At 43.6% G+C, this 18,980-nt stretch overlaps 2 protein-coding genes across 7 annotated transcripts in view; both read right to left on the reverse strand.

Annotated features, from left to right (window-relative positions):
- The window catches only part of kif13a (kinesin family member 13A), a 91,718-nt gene extending 74,923 nt beyond the window's left edge, over window positions 1–16,795 (reverse strand). For all 6 annotated transcript variants that reach the window (XM_079504338.1, XM_079504334.1, XM_079504336.1 and 3 more), the window contains exons 1-2: window positions 16,224–16,795; window positions 15,846–15,936 (exon numbers count right to left, since the gene is read on the reverse strand). In XM_079504338.1, the coding sequence (XP_079360464.1) occupies window positions 15,846–15,936; window positions 16,224–16,278 (146 nt within the window). In that variant the 5' untranslated portion in view covers window positions 16,279–16,795. The remainder of the gene's footprint in view (window positions 1–15,845; window positions 15,937–16,223) is intronic.
- A 179-nt stretch (window positions 16,796–16,974) lies between these two features.
- LOC306924478 (E3 ubiquitin-protein ligase NHLRC1-like) lies at window positions 16,975–18,742 on the reverse strand. Its single transcript, XM_079502996.1, has one exon. The coding sequence runs from the start codon at window positions 18,659–18,661 to the stop codon at window positions 17,411–17,413; it is 1,251 nt and encodes a 416-aa protein (XP_079359122.1). The 5' UTR covers window positions 18,662–18,742; the 3' UTR covers window positions 16,975–17,410.
- Between the last annotated feature and the right edge of the window lie 238 nt (window positions 18,743–18,980).

Genomic DNA, 18,980 nt, shown 5'->3' on the forward strand with positions numbered 1-18,980 from the left:
ATGCTATCATGTGCAGCACACTGATCAGTGATCAATGACACATTTTCTGTATGATAATAGTGAAACTAATAGTGCTTTGAAACCATAAATCATATGATAACTCAATAGTATTGGCCCACACAACAATATCTGAGACTAAATTATAATGCTGTACATCAAACCTTATCAACTCAAAAAATATAGGGCGCACACACGCAGACGTGCACACACACGCAGACGTGCACACACACACACACACACACACACACACACACACACACACACACACACACAGCATGCTATCATGTGCAGCACACTGATCAGTGATCAATGACACATTTTCTGTATGATAATAGTGAAACTAATAGTGCTTTGAAACCATAAATCATATGATAACTCAATAGTATTGGCCCACACAACAATATCTGAGACTTGTATCTTTCATACATTTTTAACACATTACTAAAACCCCCAGATTAGAAACAGCTGCCTGCCAAAAGCAATATATCTGGTGTCATCTGAAATCAGAGTTTAGTAGCACGGAAGAAATAAAAAATAATGATGAATTACACACATCACAATAAAAAGCACATAAATCTAAACTGCGTAACATTTATGTCTTTCTCTGCACGTGCCAAGGCAAAGAGGTACAGTAGAAAACCGTGTCTGGGTTAGGGGACTCTATGCGTTATCATAACATAATCCTGCATTTCAAACTAAGCCAGGGGTTCTCAAAGTGGGGTCTGGGGACTGCCAGGGGTCCTTGTGGGAGTTCTAGAGGGTCCCCAGCGAAAGTAGTTTCTACACAGCATCACAACAATTTTAACCACGTTATCCAGGCATTTATATGTTGGCTATTCAATAACAGCAGATTTAAGCTCTGCTATTTTTGAACATTTCAGAAAAGATTCTAAATATGTTTGAGATATTATGAAATTTGAATAATTTAGATTTTTTTAATTTATTTGGGGGTCCTTGACCTTGACATGAAAGGTTTGTAGGACCACTGAACCGAGCATTCTAAATCACACACATGATGCTCCCCATGACACATGAAATACACATCTGGGAGGGGTGGATATTAATACTACTACTACTACTACTACTACTACTACTACCGGTAAGTACATTTACTCAAGTACTGTACTTAAGTAACATTTTGAGGTACTTTTACTTCACTGGAGTATTTCCCAATTCCAATAGTTTATATTGGTAATTGTTATATAGTATTTAAAAAACTTTAGTTACTATTTACTTAGATAGATTTGGATTATTATTACAAAACCACTTCAGCCCTTTATACATTTTGGCCATTTGAAATAGCCAATCAACAAGCTCACGGTGCGATGCATTGTGACATGCATAGCACTTTTACTTTTGGTACATTTTGAATTCCGGACTTTTACTTGTAACAGAGTATGTCTACATTGGAGTATTACTTTTACTTAAGTAAAGAATGTGAGTACTTTTCCCACCACTGCACATCTGGCTCACATAAACACGGACCCACAGAAGCATGTGGTCAGTCCGTTGCTCTCCCCAGGTTGGCAGAGGAAGTGTAGCACCCAGGATTACATTAGAAAACATGACACAAACGTGACACATGACACTGCGGGACTGTATAGGAAGCTAAAATGAATATCAAAAATCTAAATACTGAGAAACTTAAAAACCGTCTGTGGTGTTTACAAAGGCCTGAGTAGACGATAAGATCACCAATGTTTTCTTGAAAGTGAAATATCCCTTTAATACAGACACACACGCAGATAATATATGCACGCACTCACTAACGCGCACTCACGCACGCAGGCACACACACACACACACACTATGCATGTCACAGCCCTGGTGATGTCATTTAAAATGCCATGGTAAGCACTGAACAGTATGCCACAACTAGCACTGGATTACCAACCACCCACCCCCCCACACGCGCGCACGCACGCACACACGCACACACGCACACACGCACACACACACACACACACTCTAATTCCTATCCCTGATTTGTAGCTGAAACTATGCACTCCCACCTGCATTAACCCTCCACGGAACACAACCGCACATCTAATTCCTTCCCCTGATTTGGCTGTCAGTGATTCAAAAGCAATTACGAGCCAATAAGCTTGAGGGTGCCGACTACGACCACAACACTGTGTCTCCTTCTGGGTCTGTCTCTCTCTCTCTCTGTGTGCAAGAGTTGGATTACACAGTCAGCCCTGCACCCTGGCAGGCTGCAGGGCCCTTTGGTATGTCTAGAAAGAAACACACCGCTCCCACCCCACCCACACACTCAAAGTCAGAAGGGGGAAAGTAACTAAGTACATAACAGTACTGTACTTAAGTACAATTTTGAGTTACTTTAGCTTCTACTCCACTACATCTCAGAGGCAAATAGTGTACGTTTTACTCCGCTACAATTATTTGAAAACTTGAGTTACTAGTCATTTAGTACAATTCTATTATTATTTCAAAACACATTGTGAGCTTCTAGATGTGCTATTTTCAAAAGGTGTATACATTTTGAAAAACTTGAAATGGGACATTTCTGCACAATGAGTACTTTTACTTTGGTACTTTACGAGTTACGTATATTTTGATGCCAATACTTTTGTACTTTGACTCAAGTACATTTTTCAATACAGGACTTTCACTTGTAATAGAGACAACCTACAGCATTGAGAGTTTTACTTGAGTAAAGAATGTGAGTACTGTTTCTATCACTGTCTGTCTTTCGGTATGTTTAGAAAGGACCCCCCCCCCCCCACACGGCCCCACCCACTCAAAGCAGAGGTCACACTGTAACACGGAGCAGACAAGAAAGTAGGAAAATGCACTGTGTTTCACTGAGGGCCAGGGACGGGGCGGCTCTCTACTCTTAACCAATAACCAGTGGTGGACCAAAAGTAAAAGTACGCATTGTGCAGAATGTCTCATTTCAAGTTTTCAAATAATAATCTTTTAAAAATAGCAGATCTACAAGCTCACAATGCGTTGCATCGCGACGCATTGTGAGCTTGTAGGTTGGCTATTTTCAAATGGCTGAAATGGATACTGTATGTCTTGTGATAATAATCCAAATCTACAAAGTAAGTAGTAACTAAAGTTTTCAAATAAATAAATTAAAGAGTGAAAGTACAATATTTGCTTTCGAGATGTAGTGGAGTAGAAGTGATGGAAATTGGAAATACTAAAGTAAAAGTACAAATAATAAAAAATGTAGTTAGTTACTTTCCACCACTGCCAATAACACACCAGTTGGGTCAAAGGAGCAGCACTACTCTTGTCATGTTATGAACTTGTAGGCTCTCTTTGCAGAATTGTTTCACCTAACATGACATGCCCAGAAAAGTTGAAAGTTGAAATGCCCAGAAAAGTTGAAAAGGTTCATGTGGTTAATAGCCGACTGTAGATCACCCGAGAGTAAACATGAAAATGTGATTGAGCGTAGCAAAGAGGTTGACAGAGGATGATACATATATCAACAGTCAGTTCTATTTTCAAGGCAGCTTAAGAGGAAGTAGGCTAGCTAACACTAATGACAGAAACAGGCAGGCATGCCATGGGATCCATCCAAAATTCCACTGTTCAGCACAGCTGAAGGAAAATATAATTAGGAACAGTGTATAACAGACATTTTGGTTAAATATGTTAGAATATCTTGTTATTTTGCAATGGAGACAAATATACGTAATGATCTTTGTTGTGCAGATATGCTCAAATTATATACCTCATCAAATAAAATCCATAGGTTCTGCAGAATATTGTGTGGCGGGCCCTGGCATATCGCATTGTGGGTCAACACAATTCCAGAACATTTTCTGTATCTTGGCAACAGCTGTCACCAGGCAACTGTTGTAAGTAGGGAGCCAAGACAGCCTACCAGCCTAATGAGTCAAAGTTCCGATATAAAAGCCAAGCTCGAGATCCCAAAACAGCCTTAATGAATAGCAGTGCTATGAGCAGCTCACATCATTCCAAGTGCCAACATAGGCCCATTAGACTAGTTAAGTTTCCATAATAAAATGCTAAACAACACCTACATCGTAATGTTAAATCCTCTCTGTCATTTGTGACACCTCACTTGTAACAGACAAGATCTACATTGAGACTTTTACTTAGTCAGCGGGCCACAAGCCAAGTACTGTGTACTACATACTGGACAACTGACCACGTCTGCAATGAGACCTAAACCTGTTGAGCCCTATATTGTATGATGAATAGCAGATCTATAAGCTCACGTGTAGGTCAAAAATAATTAAAGAATGGCAGCAATAGTAAGACAAAATGTGTAAGCTGTAAGTTGGCCCTATAGCACTCTTGAGGTATTTAAAGTGTTGTGTGCAATTGGGTACCTACTCTAGGGATGTCTAAAGTTAATCGCTAATCGCTGTTAAGAAATTCTTCAATTAAACGTAATAGTTAACAATTAATTGAAAAATGTTGCGGTTCTATCATTGGGCGTTTTTCTGTGAATGTAATGCTGTGTGTGCGTGTGCGTGTGCGTGTGCGTGGCAGAGGAACACACGTGGGCCGGTTAAAAAAAAGTCCCCCCCCACCTTGGTAACCACAGAAACGTCTCTGCTTTTGCATGTGATGTGACAGACTCATAAAAGACGCCATTTCCTGGCCCTGTATCTCAAATAGTCTAATAAATATTTGATTAAGGAATATAATATGCCTTTTGTATTGTTTCTCTATATCAGCAAAATTTAGATTTTTGTTAGATAGACATTGAGGGAAAAAACGGCGGACAAGTGAAAATACAGTAGAACGTATAGATAGGTGTACCGCGGGAAATGTTAACATGTATCTTTATAAATTTAGTTTGACATTTTTGTACAGTTTTTAGTATTGAAGGTGGAAAACAAGTCAAAGAGAAGCGAAGTTGATCATTTGGTCAATAACATGGCACGAATCGCTCCCCAGGGGAACTGAAGTGGCACATTTACTGCAGGGACACGCCTCCTTTGACCCTGTCCACTAGCCTGACACTTAAATGAATGAATAGAATCTGGTGTGGACAATATAAAGCAGGACGTAATCATGACAAAAACATCCTGATGAGGCTGCGTCTGGTGGTGCAATCATCACAAATTGAATTAACGACTAATAACAACAAATGCAATGTCTTCGAAGGAAATGGCTGATCTACAAGCTCACAGATTGACGCGTTGTGGAGCTTGTAGATCGGCTATATTTTCCAGAGCGTTATATTTAGAAAAGTTGGTTGGGTACGGTGAATCCTAACAACCTAATGATGGCTTCCCAGACAGAGAGACAAATTGTAAGTCATTCGTAAAACTTTTGTTGCCGTCGCCTGGCTCCACTCCACCCCTCAGCCAGGCTGAAAGTGATGTGAACGCCAGCAATAAAACTTCTCCTGCCATGAAATGAAATTCATGTAAACACAAAGGGCTGACTTCAAAAGAAATGAGGCATTTCGAGAGGATCACGTGACGAGGAAAACCAAAGTCATTATGGCCTAAAACAAAGACTGAACAACATGTGGAACCATATGTGACATGACGGGACTGGAGCCCCGCAAAACAGGATTCCCATCTAGGTCCTGCAGAGCTGAAGAGAGAGGTGGAGGGAGGGGGGGGGCATCTTTTCTCATTTCCACACTGAGATGCAAACATGGTCCCACCCCGTAGACAAACAGGGGGAAGCACTGCGGGCCTCTGGGGAATTCAATCATTTTATCAGCACCGCACAGTACTTTCCGTAATGGGAACACGCGTCTCGTCCACGTCTTTGAGAAAAGGTTGCAACGTCGCCGAGCACGGGCCCAACTCTTGAGAACAACATCTTACTGAATGGAAAGGTTGATTTATTTGTGCTCGGGACACAGGGAGAGAAAATGGAAAAGACAAAGGGAACATTCCTGAGGGCAGCTGTTGGACAGAGCTGCATTGTCATTTTGTAGAAGGGTTTGTTTTGGGAAGTGAAACGAACGGCACTTGGTGATTCGTGCGTCTCTGGATGAACGAGAGACGAGACCACCTCGCAAACACCGGTACAAGTGCACAGTAGTGATGCACCGAATATTCGTCCGCAGAAAATATTCGGCCGAAAATGGCTAAAAATGCATTTTCGGCCTATTCGGTTTCGGCCCGAATAGGCCGAAAATATATCACGAATAGTGTATGCAATTAATGCATTTAAAAGTGCTGAATAAATGTTTTATGGACCCATAACAGTGATTATGATTTAGGTTAAGGAAGGTAGGAAAAAAATATATATAATATTAATCATATTCGGCTATTCTGTATTCGGTTTCCGGCCAACTGTTTCCTATATTCGGTATTCGGTTTCGGCCAAGAATTTCCCTTTCGGTGCATCCCTAGTGCACAGACACTGCAATTGTCACGTCTGCCCCACACTTACCTTTATTTAGCAGGGGGAAAGTTGAGTGTCTGTCTTCAGCACCAAGTATTACCAGAGCGCATGCGCAAACAGAGGGCATTAGAGTGCAGTTGTAAAGAAAGCCCTTTAAACAACACATGTTGGCCATGTCGGTTTGGGCCACAGGCAGACACGGATGGTAAAACACGGACCCCTCACGGTGACTGTTCTGCTCAGGGGAGTGAAAACAACTCTGAACTGACTGCTGCTGCGTTGCTGTCTTTGTTTAAATGTGTTGTATTTTCTTAAATTGGCGCGATAATGTGTTGTGTTCTATGTGTACGTATGTATTGGGCCTTGGAAAAGAAAGCTTGGCTGTAGGATCTTTCTTAGCAAATGGAGGAAGAACATGCTACGAACCCTGGAATTATAACCAGCTCAAATATATGGTCAGCCAGCATAATCTTCTAGGCATTAAAACGTTTATCTGCTCTACTCAGGCAAGACTACATAACTGCAACGTCTTGGCTGCTGACCTCTGATGTCATCTCTCTCTCTCTCTCTCTCTCTCTCTCTCTCTCTCTCTCTCTCTCTCTCTCTCTCTCTCTCTCTCTCTCCTCTCTGCTGTAGGTCATCCCTCCAGTCCATCCAGATTCTACAAATGTCTTCTAAATCCTAACAGTTTTCTGAAAAACCTATGTTTCTATGTCTCAAACATTTTCATGTCAAGGACCCCGAAAATTATATCTCAGAGTATTTGGTTGCAGGGACCTCCCAGAAGAATATGTGCTGTGAATATATGCTGTGAAAGAATATATATTTAAAGATGTGTTCACGATTTTTCAAAAATAGCAGATCTACAAGCTTGTAGTGCGGTACTCGGTGCCGCGCTATGAGCTTGTAGATCTGCTATTTTTGAGCAGCTAATAGAGTTTAAACTAATGGTTAAAGTAGTTAAAAGCTATGGTCACACAGATGCGTTCCAGGTCTCAATGGCAAAAATTAAGCCAAATGGCAAAATCACTTAATCTAAAAAAATAAATAAACCCTCAATGATCTAAAATATCATTTTGCAATCCTACAGAAGTGGAAATGGCGTTGCCAGTTCAGAGCCAGAGGAGATAAATTAGGAGCCCCCAAATTTCCGGGTACATGAATCGGTGATAAGGAGGCGATTTATGGTGTAAAATGACGGTAGATGTTATCAGAATGAGACGCTTGCCATGTTGGCCCACAGGAGACTGCCCAGCAACAACTGTCGACTCTTGAATGTTGACAGTGGCTCCTGAACACGATCAAACAAGCCAGCTGATCCGAGTTGGAGGTCGTCTGCAAGACAGTCCAGGCCTCTGTCAACATGCTATGTAGTATATACACATTGTCGCGCTGGCCGTCAAACATCCCATGACCGACTCAACTAATCATTCAGGATTTCTTACGCCTGATTACATCATCCAGAATTTGCTGAAGTCTGCCAGTCCGGATTTATTGGATTCTTCATGGTACTGTGGGGACTCGGGAGGCCATCAAGCGCTACCAGGCAGCGAGACTGCACGGAAACAATCGTAAGAACACAGACATCCCCATGATCTAATCCTATATACGATACTTCATTGTATGCCAGTTGTCGACCGATATTTGGCTTTTTTTATTTTATACTCAATTATTACCCAATTATTATTATTTGGGGGTGACTGTGTGACAATGTAGTATGGAGATACGAGGTTTCTGCCCGACAGCGACAATATCGGCCACTGCCTAGGGGAAATAAAACATTATTCCACAAATGGAGTTTGCTGTCCCATTACCACAAAATTGAGTTAAACCGATCCGAGCTTTACAATGAAAACATTGACAACATTCAGTTTCTGTGAAAAGGGAAGTCCAGGAAGTGGGTATACGGTATTTCTATGGAGATACATATTGAACTATAGTGCAAAGGACATGGATCTTATTCCAGCACGTAACGGTGAAAGTAGACAAGACAAGTGATGGATAATGGATTGGACAGTGGTGTAGTGGAGGATATACATATAAGGCAGTGGTTTTCAACCAGTGGTCTGGGAACCACCAGCGGTCCGTGAGGGGGTTCCAGGTGGTCCCCAGCTAAATGATGGAGAGTTGGTAACCATATGGACCCTTGTAGATCTTTAACTCTTGAGAGTTTAAAATGAAACCAAATGGACCCTTATGGGTCCATTTGGTTTCATTTTACAATCTCAAGAGTTATTAAACATCTGCATTACTTAATTTACAAGACGTCTACGCAATTACAGAATGTAGAAGAATTGTTATTTTGATCAACGTTTGCCTGTTATCTCTCCTATGGTACCACATCAATACAGCATGGAGTCTTGGGTCTGAGAGGCTAAATCTCATCAAATGGTGGTCCGTGGCTCAAATGCCGAATAAATAATGGACCTTGACATGTAAAGGGTTGAAAACAACTGATATAAGGTATTAGGTATTGTGAATATTTTAAAATGTTTCACTATCAATACTTTTCTTGTCAATGCCTAGTATAAAAGTGAAAACAAACTGCATTTTGCAGGCTACACACACGCACCAGTGGGGGCTGGTGGTGGTGATTGTCGGTGTGTGGGGGGGAGGGGGGGGGGGCTATAAGACATCCATTTATTTGATACTATATGGATATGCTACCCATAGTTCACACCCTGCAGCAACAGCATCACATTCCAGATACCAATGTACAGCAATGACACTACTGTGTAGGCCTATCTATACTTTGCTATAGCAAATGCTCCACAATGACACAAGTACGGTACTACCAACAACAAAACAGGGGTTCCACTGCAGAATGCAGATAGCTGCTCTTACTGTCATGATTATTGGAGGTGGCGGTGGCAATACTAATAATTTGTTGAGTTTGTTAAGGATCACACAAGAATAGAATGCACTTTACTGTATAAAAAATAAAATAAGACCAAAACCAAACAATTAAAAGGTTTGATTATCACACGCACACGCACGCACGCACACACGCACATGCAGCCCCTGTCTGTCTCTCACACACTTGCAGAAAACAAACACATCACGGACACAATCACACACGTTCACGCGCGCACCGCGGGACAGACACAAATCAAAAAAACACACGCCCGCAGTCATGTTGGCTCATGAGCTTGAGCCATTTCCAATGTGATGATCCAATTCAGACTGATGAAGGAACATGAAAGGATTATTACGTTTTGTAATAATACGATCCAATTAAGTAAATTGATCAATGGAGTAAATTGATCAACCATTGGTAAAAGTATAAACTAAATATTATGAAATTTACATCTGTTTATCAAGACTTCATTATTCATCCCTGAACTCCCTGAACTCAAACTTTCATCTTCAACTGAAACTGGTGTACAATAATAATAATAATAATAACAATAACAATAACAACAATCACATTGTAATCTAAAATTATTGTTGAATTATTTCCAGCAGTCTTAAACCCCTGGGCTGGGGTTGAGGAGGAAAAGGTAGTTTCAACTCAACTTAACACATGCATTGTTTGAGCATTCCATCATTGTAAAGCAGTGCTTCTACAGCTCATTAGCCAGTGTGTCTCAGTTAAACAGACAATTACTGGACCATATAGTTTGTCTACATAGCTGTGTAGTACAAAGAAAACCAAACACAAGCTAATTGCTGAACAACATCGCCCTGTCTCCTTGAATGCTTTCAGTTGTTATGTTCCATCGCCAGCGATGCTTGTAAAGAATGAATCGCAGTTAGAGGACATTTTCACAGTCTCGATGGCCTTGAATTCAACTGTTGCTCATCTCATCGGCAGACACGTCGAGACATGACAGATGTAATTCAGCCCCATTGTGTTGGACTCGAAGGGGTATTTCCCTCATCATGCTGATGCCTCAGCTCTGATCCCCCCCTCCCCTACAGACGTCAGCCTCAGGTATTTCTCCACACCTAACCCCCCCCCCCCCCCCCCCCCCCCCCCCCCCCCATCTGACCCTCATTGTGTCTAAACCTCTGAGGAGTGAGTGAGGCTGGCGCTCGAAAGCAAAATTGCTTTCCCAGATTCACGTTTCAGAATGTGCCATTCGTGCCAGCCCGCCACAGAGGTAAGAGGAGACGAGAAAAATGTGACTGTGAACATCACTGAGGAGGCTCGAGGGCGAAAGGAAACTCAAACCTGTGGTCACCCTCCAGTCACCTTCACCGGCTCACCCCACCTCCACCCATCCACCCCATCGATGACATTACAGTTGATGTGGGGAGGGGGTTACAATTAAAGTCACCAGACATGGTGTAAAGATCAAGGGTAATATTCCTAATCCATCAAAGGAAAGCCCATACACTTTCTTAACATTCTTTACATTTCTCACATGTTCACACGGGACTCTGTGGTCCGTGCAAAACCTCAAAAGCAGTACGGATACAATGCAATGTTTTATTCCTCATGCAATCAATGTAACTGTATAATGTGTATACTATAGGCCTAATGTAAACTCCACACTAGAGGGCTTTGTTCACGTCGCTAACGGTATTTAACTAGAACGAAGACCTATTTTTCCACTCCTGCCCAAACTAAGCTGTTAATACATGTGCTGATTGAACGCAATAGGCAAATTATCTTTCAAAGCTTAAGATGTACTACAGTATAAAGGTTACGCATGATCTATTAAATGCTGTGTCCAAAATTACAGGTGGTATTGATATTTGACTCATTTTACTCCCGTATTACACAACTCAGTCTACTGTAAGAAACCACTACTTTAATCAGCAAAAACATATATTTTTAAAGATTTATTTTAAGCCATGCTTTACTTTGACAGAACAGTGAGAGGAGACGGGAAGAAGAGGATCCAGGTGATGTGATACATGTAACACAGATCCAGAGATGGATTCAAACCCATCACAGTCACAGTTTTGTCATCAGCACATTACCGACTTAATCCCTGAGAAGGAGTCACAACACAAAAAGAGCTTTAACAACCTTCCCCCTTCTAAGTATTCCCATGAGAAACACAGTTCTCATGACTCTGGCCCCGTGGCCATATTTGGCACACTATAAGCCACTAAACCCGACATATTTCAGCCACATTTGAACAGGTGTCCTCCAAACAAGGCTAAGGCCCAAGCCTTAGGGATCAGGGTATCCCCCTTTCTGTGGTTCCACTAACTGCAAAGAGGTCTGAGGGAAATTACATGGTTTAGAATAACTGTGGCAATTTCCACTCACAGGCTCTTGCAGGCTTCCTCAAGTTCATCTCAATTTGTTTTTCATAAACATCGAGACATGGAAATGTCTCGAATCTCTCGATTAATTTTCATCCCGACAAGCTAATCCGAAATGGCGAGAGACATGACAGTAATGAAACGCATCAAAGCTGGTGTACATGGTGTAAAACATGGAATGAATGAACAAAATATAAGTCATGCAATCCTTGGCAGAACAAGATGCCTTTCCAGTCATAATACAGAAGATGTAAGATAGCCACTATGCATTTACTTGCAAATTGCAACAACGGAATAGGAAAGCCATTGAAACTGTTAGCTATACAATGTTATGGCGTCACTAAAAAGTCAACGTACCCAACATGACCTTGGATAAAGCCCAGCCAGCCGTTCAAGAGATGGGGAAACCAGGCCCAGGACCAATAGCCTACAGCAGTTACATCTTCACTGGAGCCAATTCCTGTTCCAATTCCTGTTCCTGTCCTGTTCTATTTGCATCCATTAAAGAGTGCATCAAAGTCTATAACAATAATATCTGTACAACACAACGCTAGAAAGACAAGTTGTTACAATCTTTCATTCAAATCGAACCATGACTTGAGGAATTTGTGTTGCTGCATATGACTCAGTAGGACTAGGAAGCAAGAGAGAATATAGAAATGAAAAGAGCTAAGATCACGTTCTAAACGGCAGCCTTATTGTAGACTCAACTGTTCTGTCCATGTACACTTGGCAGAGTCATTGTCATTTTGTTGACCTCTCACCCACAATGGCCTTTTTGTTACATTGTTCTCTATCTTGTTCTGTGAATGTTAGCTTTAAGTGTGATTTGCTTAATTGCCTGGAACAGAGCTGTTGTGTGGCAATTCCCGCTCCGATGGTTAATGTGTGTGCCTGTCCGCTTGAGCTGCAAGCTCATTACCACTTAATGTTGGCTGCTGATTACAAGTAGCTATGCAGACACACTGTTACAGATTAACAAACACTGGCTTTGGGCCATGAGAAAATACCTGACATGTCCGATATCAAATATCACAATATGTTTGACCAAATGCCTCGATATATCAACAATATTGTGACGATAATCGGGCGGCGGTGGCTCAGGGGTAGAGTTTCCAGATGGTAAACGCAAGGTCACCAGTTCGATCCCAGGCTCCCCCAGAGTTAGTGTCGAAGTGTCCTTGAGCAAGACACTGAACCCCTAATTGCTCCTGATGTGCTGGTTGGTACCTTGCATGGTTTCCGCCGCCATCAGTGTATGAATGTGTGTGTGAATGGGTGAATGTAATGCACAATCTATGTAAAGCGCCTTGGATAAAGGCGCTATATAAATGCACCATTTACCATATTTATATATAAATATATATATATATATTTTTATCCCCTTTATTCTGACCTTGTTTATGGTGAGAAGCCTACTCACACAACAAGTACTCAAGTAGGCTTAATAAATCCCATTTTGGCAAACTGAAAGAGCTCTAGCACTGTGCACTAAACACTCAATAAAACACCAACTTTATATTTATACACTTGATGCAGATCTAATATGTAGGGCTTGTAGGCCATCACAATCAAAAATGGCGCCGGTAGGCGTGACAGCCTACCGTGACATCAGCCTTGCATTCCCTATTGGAAGATCTGTCATAGAAAGCCCACTTCCTTGTCTTTCGCTAACAGAGCAGGGGGCGTCGCTCCAAATTTGGTGACGTCAGTGCTCTCCACTGTTTTCTACCGGGGAGGGGAGAGGAGGAGGGGGCAGGGGGTGCTCAGATCTGTGAACCAATGGGATCCACCGCCTGTTTTCGACCGGCACCCACCCCTCTAGACCAGAAAGCACACAGGCTGGGCCAGGAAATATCTATAGTCATATCCTGAAAATGATTTAATATTTATATATTGCCCAGACGTCACTGGTCAGGTCACTGTGAGGACATTCAATTGAAGAAGCCACATGAAATACAGCACGGGTACAACCGAGAGCTGCACGAGGACAATGGGAACAATGCCTTGACCAACTGAGCATCCTTGAAGACTGCATTTGCATCCATGGGTAATCAGGTCAGCTGTTTAATCATGGGAGACAGACTGTGACTGTGTGAGGAGGAGAGCACAAGACCATGTGCACCGCTGTAGTACCGCCTGTGGATACGTTGTTGGGTGAAATGTGAAAACACATAGTAGTATTAACAACTTTAACCCTGGCTGGCACCCATATTTTGGGCATGGCGAACATTTTCAAAAACGTTTTCAAGTATAGAAGGTGATCTACAAGCTCAAATCACAACACTTTAGACTCTACAATGGCTATTTTATTTCCAAATATATTTTTTTAATAGGTTGACATCATTAGAGCGTCACTACACACATATTGAAAATGTCCTCCCAATCGTACTACTCCTGCAGCGGTGGCCGAACGGATTGCGGAACGGTCTTGATACCGGAAGGTCGCCAGTTCGAATCAGCGGTCCGACACGTTAAAATTACCACCGCTGAAGTGCCCTTGAACAAGGCATTGAACCACTACGATGAAATGTTCTATGAGCAGGGCCTGGCTGGAAACAAGTTCTTGAGCTTAGCCCAGATACCCTGGGTAAATATAGTAATCATTTCACATTTCATTTCATACTTTGTATGTGATTCAGAGTGGCCGGTAGAGCAGCCGGATGGGAACCACGAGGTTCCCGGTTCTATCCCGGGCTCCCCCAGAGTTAGTGTTGAAGTGTCCTTGAGCAAGGCTCTGAACCCCTAATTGCTCCTGGTGTGCAGGTTGGTGCCTTGCATGGTTTCCGCCGCCATCGGTGTATGAATGTGTGTGTGAATGGGTGAATGTAATGCACAATCTATGAAAAGCGCTTCGGTTAAAAGTGCTATACGAATGCACCATTTACCATTTTGTGAGTATCAATACCAAAGAGAGAGGGAAAAAAACGTGTTGATACAATTACATGTATAGAGCACATGATAGTTCAGCTGAGGTGTCATGAGAGGCAGTCCATCCTTCCCTCGCTGTGGAAGCACATAGTAGGTATAGCACATACATAGCCAGTAGAAGGGTATTCTGCTGACCTGCACACTTCCATTGTTCCCCACTGCGTTCTTTATGACTGTTGACTCCATAAAGGGCCACCAGGCCCCTTTCTTTCAACACCCCGAGCAGTGTGACATGAAACATTAGATGATGCTTAGCCTCCTTCATCCTGCAAGCCGCACGATGCAGCAGTGCAGCACACGCGAGCGCACGCACGTGTGTGCCGTGCACACACACACACACACGCGCGCGCGCACGCACGCACACAGACCTGTCTGTCTGCGCGCCGTGGTGGTGATGATGAAACTTTTACTCCAACATCATACTGTGACAACCTACTACTGTAGGTTACATTTCCCCTACAGTGCCTGACACCAAAAAACTAAATGTAGTACAAACACTTTTATGATGCGATGTAAATGTATAGTACAGCTTGTTAAGAGGAATGCTGGTCTGACGGGGTGTGTAGCACTGCACACAGCACACCTGAATGGTTGTGGCCCCCAATGCGCGCACACACGCACACGAACGCGTGCACGCACAACCACATGCAGGATACTTGACATGCACGCGCAAGAATAGAATTGACTTAAAGCTGAATGTTACAATAAGTAGCCTTAAGTGTTCACATCAGTTACAATATAGTCATAAAGAATACAAGGACAGGACTAGCACTAGCAGTGTAGATGACAGCTATGAACCACTTAATATGGTTCATATCTTACAATAATCCCTTGCACTGATATTCAAGGTGGGACAAAAACATATAAGTTTGTTCTTTTTGATCAGTGAAGAAAACTGATGGGTTTAGCATACCTACAACCAAACTCAGTCCCTGTATACATTCAAATGATGAGCTCAGCAAGTGGATATTGAGCATTATCTGGTCAAATAAAGGTATGTTACAGTAGGCTACTTTATCATGACTAAAATGAACGTTAATTTGACCACTCTTAAGTCTTAACTCTGTTAGGCTACTTCAGTGATAAAAAACAATCAATCAAACACTGAACATTTGCTGACCATTTATAATACAAAACAAGTTCCGTGCCGGCGTGCCCAACGTTCCATGCAGACTAGAGGCTAGACTAGAGCAATTCGTCCATCATTCAAATCACAACCTCTCTCTCTCCAGACTAGAGTCCAGACGCGCTGTCTAATCATCATCACAAAGTTGAAACGACGTTATGACAAAGTAGCAACGTACCCATTCTGGGTGGTTATACATTTGTAGCAAAAAAATACAAATAATAATTGTAAAAATCGCACTGTTTACCTGTTTTCTCCTTTTGTGTTTGAAGGTGGAGGGTGCAGGATTGTCTGGTTGTCCTCCATCTCCACGACACATTTTGTATTCAATTCAATCTCTGCGGGAGACAAGTTTGTTTTTAAAAGTTAAATGTTGCTGAGAAAGTACGTAAATCTCCCTTTAAAAGCCTGTGGTATAGATTTACCGCTCTAAACTTAACTACACTACTAATGTCTTAGTTATATGGCCCATATTTCATGTCGCGGACTGGGATGATGTCTTTGAAAACTCCCCGAACGGGGAACGAGAATATAGGACCAGGATAGCCTTCTCTTAATACTCAAATCAAAGGCCCATCAAGTGAAACTGGCAAGCATCATTGATGTTCACTGACTGTGCACTTACCTCTGCGGTTCATAGGCCGAACTCTCACTGCAACTTTTACCTTAGTATCCGACATTTTCGTCCACTTTAATGACTCCCACCCCTGCCTTGTCTGTCTATAATGCAAGCGAGCTATCAACGCGTATAGCTGTAGTCTGTCTGCGAAACCCCCCCGACGAGAAGCCCCGGATTTCTGCCGAGGGATCAAAGGCAGAACGCCCTAACGAAACAACCCCGAACACGTCCGGGCCTCGAGGACAAACGGTAAAAATGCGTTCATTGTCAGTATAATATCCATCCAAACGGGCTTCTCGTGCACATCCAACTGTGTATTCCAGCCCCAGACAGCATCCCAATAACCGCCATCTTCCACTGGGAGCTCCACTGCGTGCTAGTGTCCTCCTCTCTCCGACTGGACGGCTAGTGTGCCAAAGGGGGGAAAAAAAATCTCCCGATGCGAACCGTAGCCTACATGAGGGGAAACCCGTGTGGACGTTAAACTTAAAGACAGCCCAGTCCCAGCCTGCAACAAGTTCATGTTATGTATGTAACCTACATCACAGCATAAACTAAAGTAAACCAGTGAGTGGAACTTTTAATTAAGATGCATGCATGCAGCATGCTCCATATCTCTCTCTCTCTCTCTCACAGTCACACACACACACACACACACACACACTTGTGTTGAATTATACTTTATTTTTCATAGACATGACATGTCAGATGAGCAGCATTGTATAGAAGATTTATTCACTCATTTTGAAAACCACAAAACTTGGCCACTGGCCAGCAGACAATTATTTGCACAGCCTATGATTAGGCCTATGCTTGATACCAGCATACACCATAATTACTGTACTGATAAATATAGCTGCATTTCATATGAAACACAACTGTACCACCCATATACCATAGATTTCACCTACTCTCCTGTGCAAGTCATGTGGACTTGTCCCATGTGTCTACACACATATGTCATATTATGTCATAGGTATAGCATCACATTTAGCTGCAGTAAGTCCTGCCTGATTCATCCCTTGTAGCACAAAGGTGTTTTGTGCTTTTCCGTCAGTTAAGCAGTGGTTTTCAATCAGTGGTCCTTGAGGGGGTTCCGGGTTTTCAAATGGTAGTCTGTGGTTCAAATGCCAAATAAGAAATGGGCCTTGATATATTAAAAAAAGTTGAAAACCACTGAACTAAAGCATACATCAGGCATAAGTCTTCACTGCATGATCACCGCCGTCTAAAATGACGAGCGTGCCGCCTGGTGCTGTTGCCAATGCCACCAACCCAACCGGATGCACCAATGACTCTCTTACGAGGGGAACGAGTTCCAGGCCACTCGTGATCTTTCCCAGACTCCAAACCATCCCCTGCTGGGAGTCGATCACAATCACGTCTCCCTCCCTGTCGAAGGCGACCGCCGACACGCACAGCCACACCTTTGACCTCAGGCTCAGGCTAAAACTGTCGGTCTGGCAAAGTGGGCGGAAGTCTTTATCAAACACCGTCAACCTGGTGGGCTGGAGATGCTGCCCTGGAGGAAGTGTGGCACCACCATCCAGATGTTCCACTACCACTACGTGGCCCGTCGCCCGGCAACAGGCCACTGCTCGGGGATGCTGCAGCTCGGTAAGGACGGCCTTGCTCGTCAGTGTCTCGCCGCGAGCGTAGTCCACTGTGACCTGCCACAGGGAGCCAGCCTGGTTGTCGGAGACCAGGATGTGCCCATAGACGTCTGTATCCACACCCCATGGCAGCTGGAAAGAATCATTAACTGTCAACACGTGGCTTCCCCTAGAGGTGAAGACCTTCACCGCGCTGTCCCCTGCGTCAGTCACCACCACGTAACCGCTGGAGGTCACTGCCACATCCAGAGCGTAGCAGATTTCTCCGATGCCTCGTCCCCTCCGCCCAAAACTGTGCAACTTCTTGCCTTGAGGACCGAAGACCACCAGCCTACGTTCTCCGTCGTGCACCACCACGGTCGCTCCCGATGAGCCGAACATGGCTATTCCCGTCGGGTTGATCAGCGTCCCCCAGCCACCAAATGCCGAGCACAGACGCAGAGCCCTGGAGCCCAGGCCCCCGGCCCAGCCGCTGCCTGCCTTCGCCCTGTGGGGGACAGGGGATCTGGGACAGCACTTGGACAGCAGCAGCTCCTGGAGGTCATTGAGGGCGCGGCACGGGGAGGTTGCGTCAACATCACACAGCCGCCGACAGAACGGGCACTCCAGCTTCCTCAGGAGAGGGTGTGACAGGGCACGGACGCATTCCAGGCAGAGCACATGGCCACAGGGATTAAGGTTCTGGGGCCTGCGCTCGCTCTGCTGAGAGCTGAACTTCTCAAAGCAGACCTTACACTCCAGCAGGTTGACCTGGACTTCTCTGAGGGTCACTTCTTCTCTTGTTGGAGGGCTGGGAGTTGTGGATCCAGCAGTGTTAGCCATGGTAGACATATCCTTCACTTTACTGTCACTATGAGTATGACATGAAGTGCTGCCGTCAGCTGAGAGAAAGACAGAGGAACAGATATGGAGACAGACAGACAGACAGAGATAAAGAGAGAGCGCGAGAGAAAGCACTGTATTTGCAAGTGTCTGTGACAGGGCCTCCTCCAGTAGGCCCCAGACGGTCATGTGACAGGAAGAGTTTGCATAAATATACTCCAAGGATCTTTGCTGCCCTCCCTTGGAAAAAATATGATGCACAGATTGAAATAGTTAAACTAGCCTTTTACCACCCCTCCTCTCCCCTCACGCCCCCATGACAGGACAG

This window comes from Electrona antarctica, assembly GCF_951216825.1.
Source record: "Electrona antarctica genome assembly, chromosome: 6".
Taxonomy (NCBI): Eukaryota; Metazoa; Chordata; class Actinopteri; order Myctophiformes; family Myctophidae; genus Electrona; species Electrona antarctica.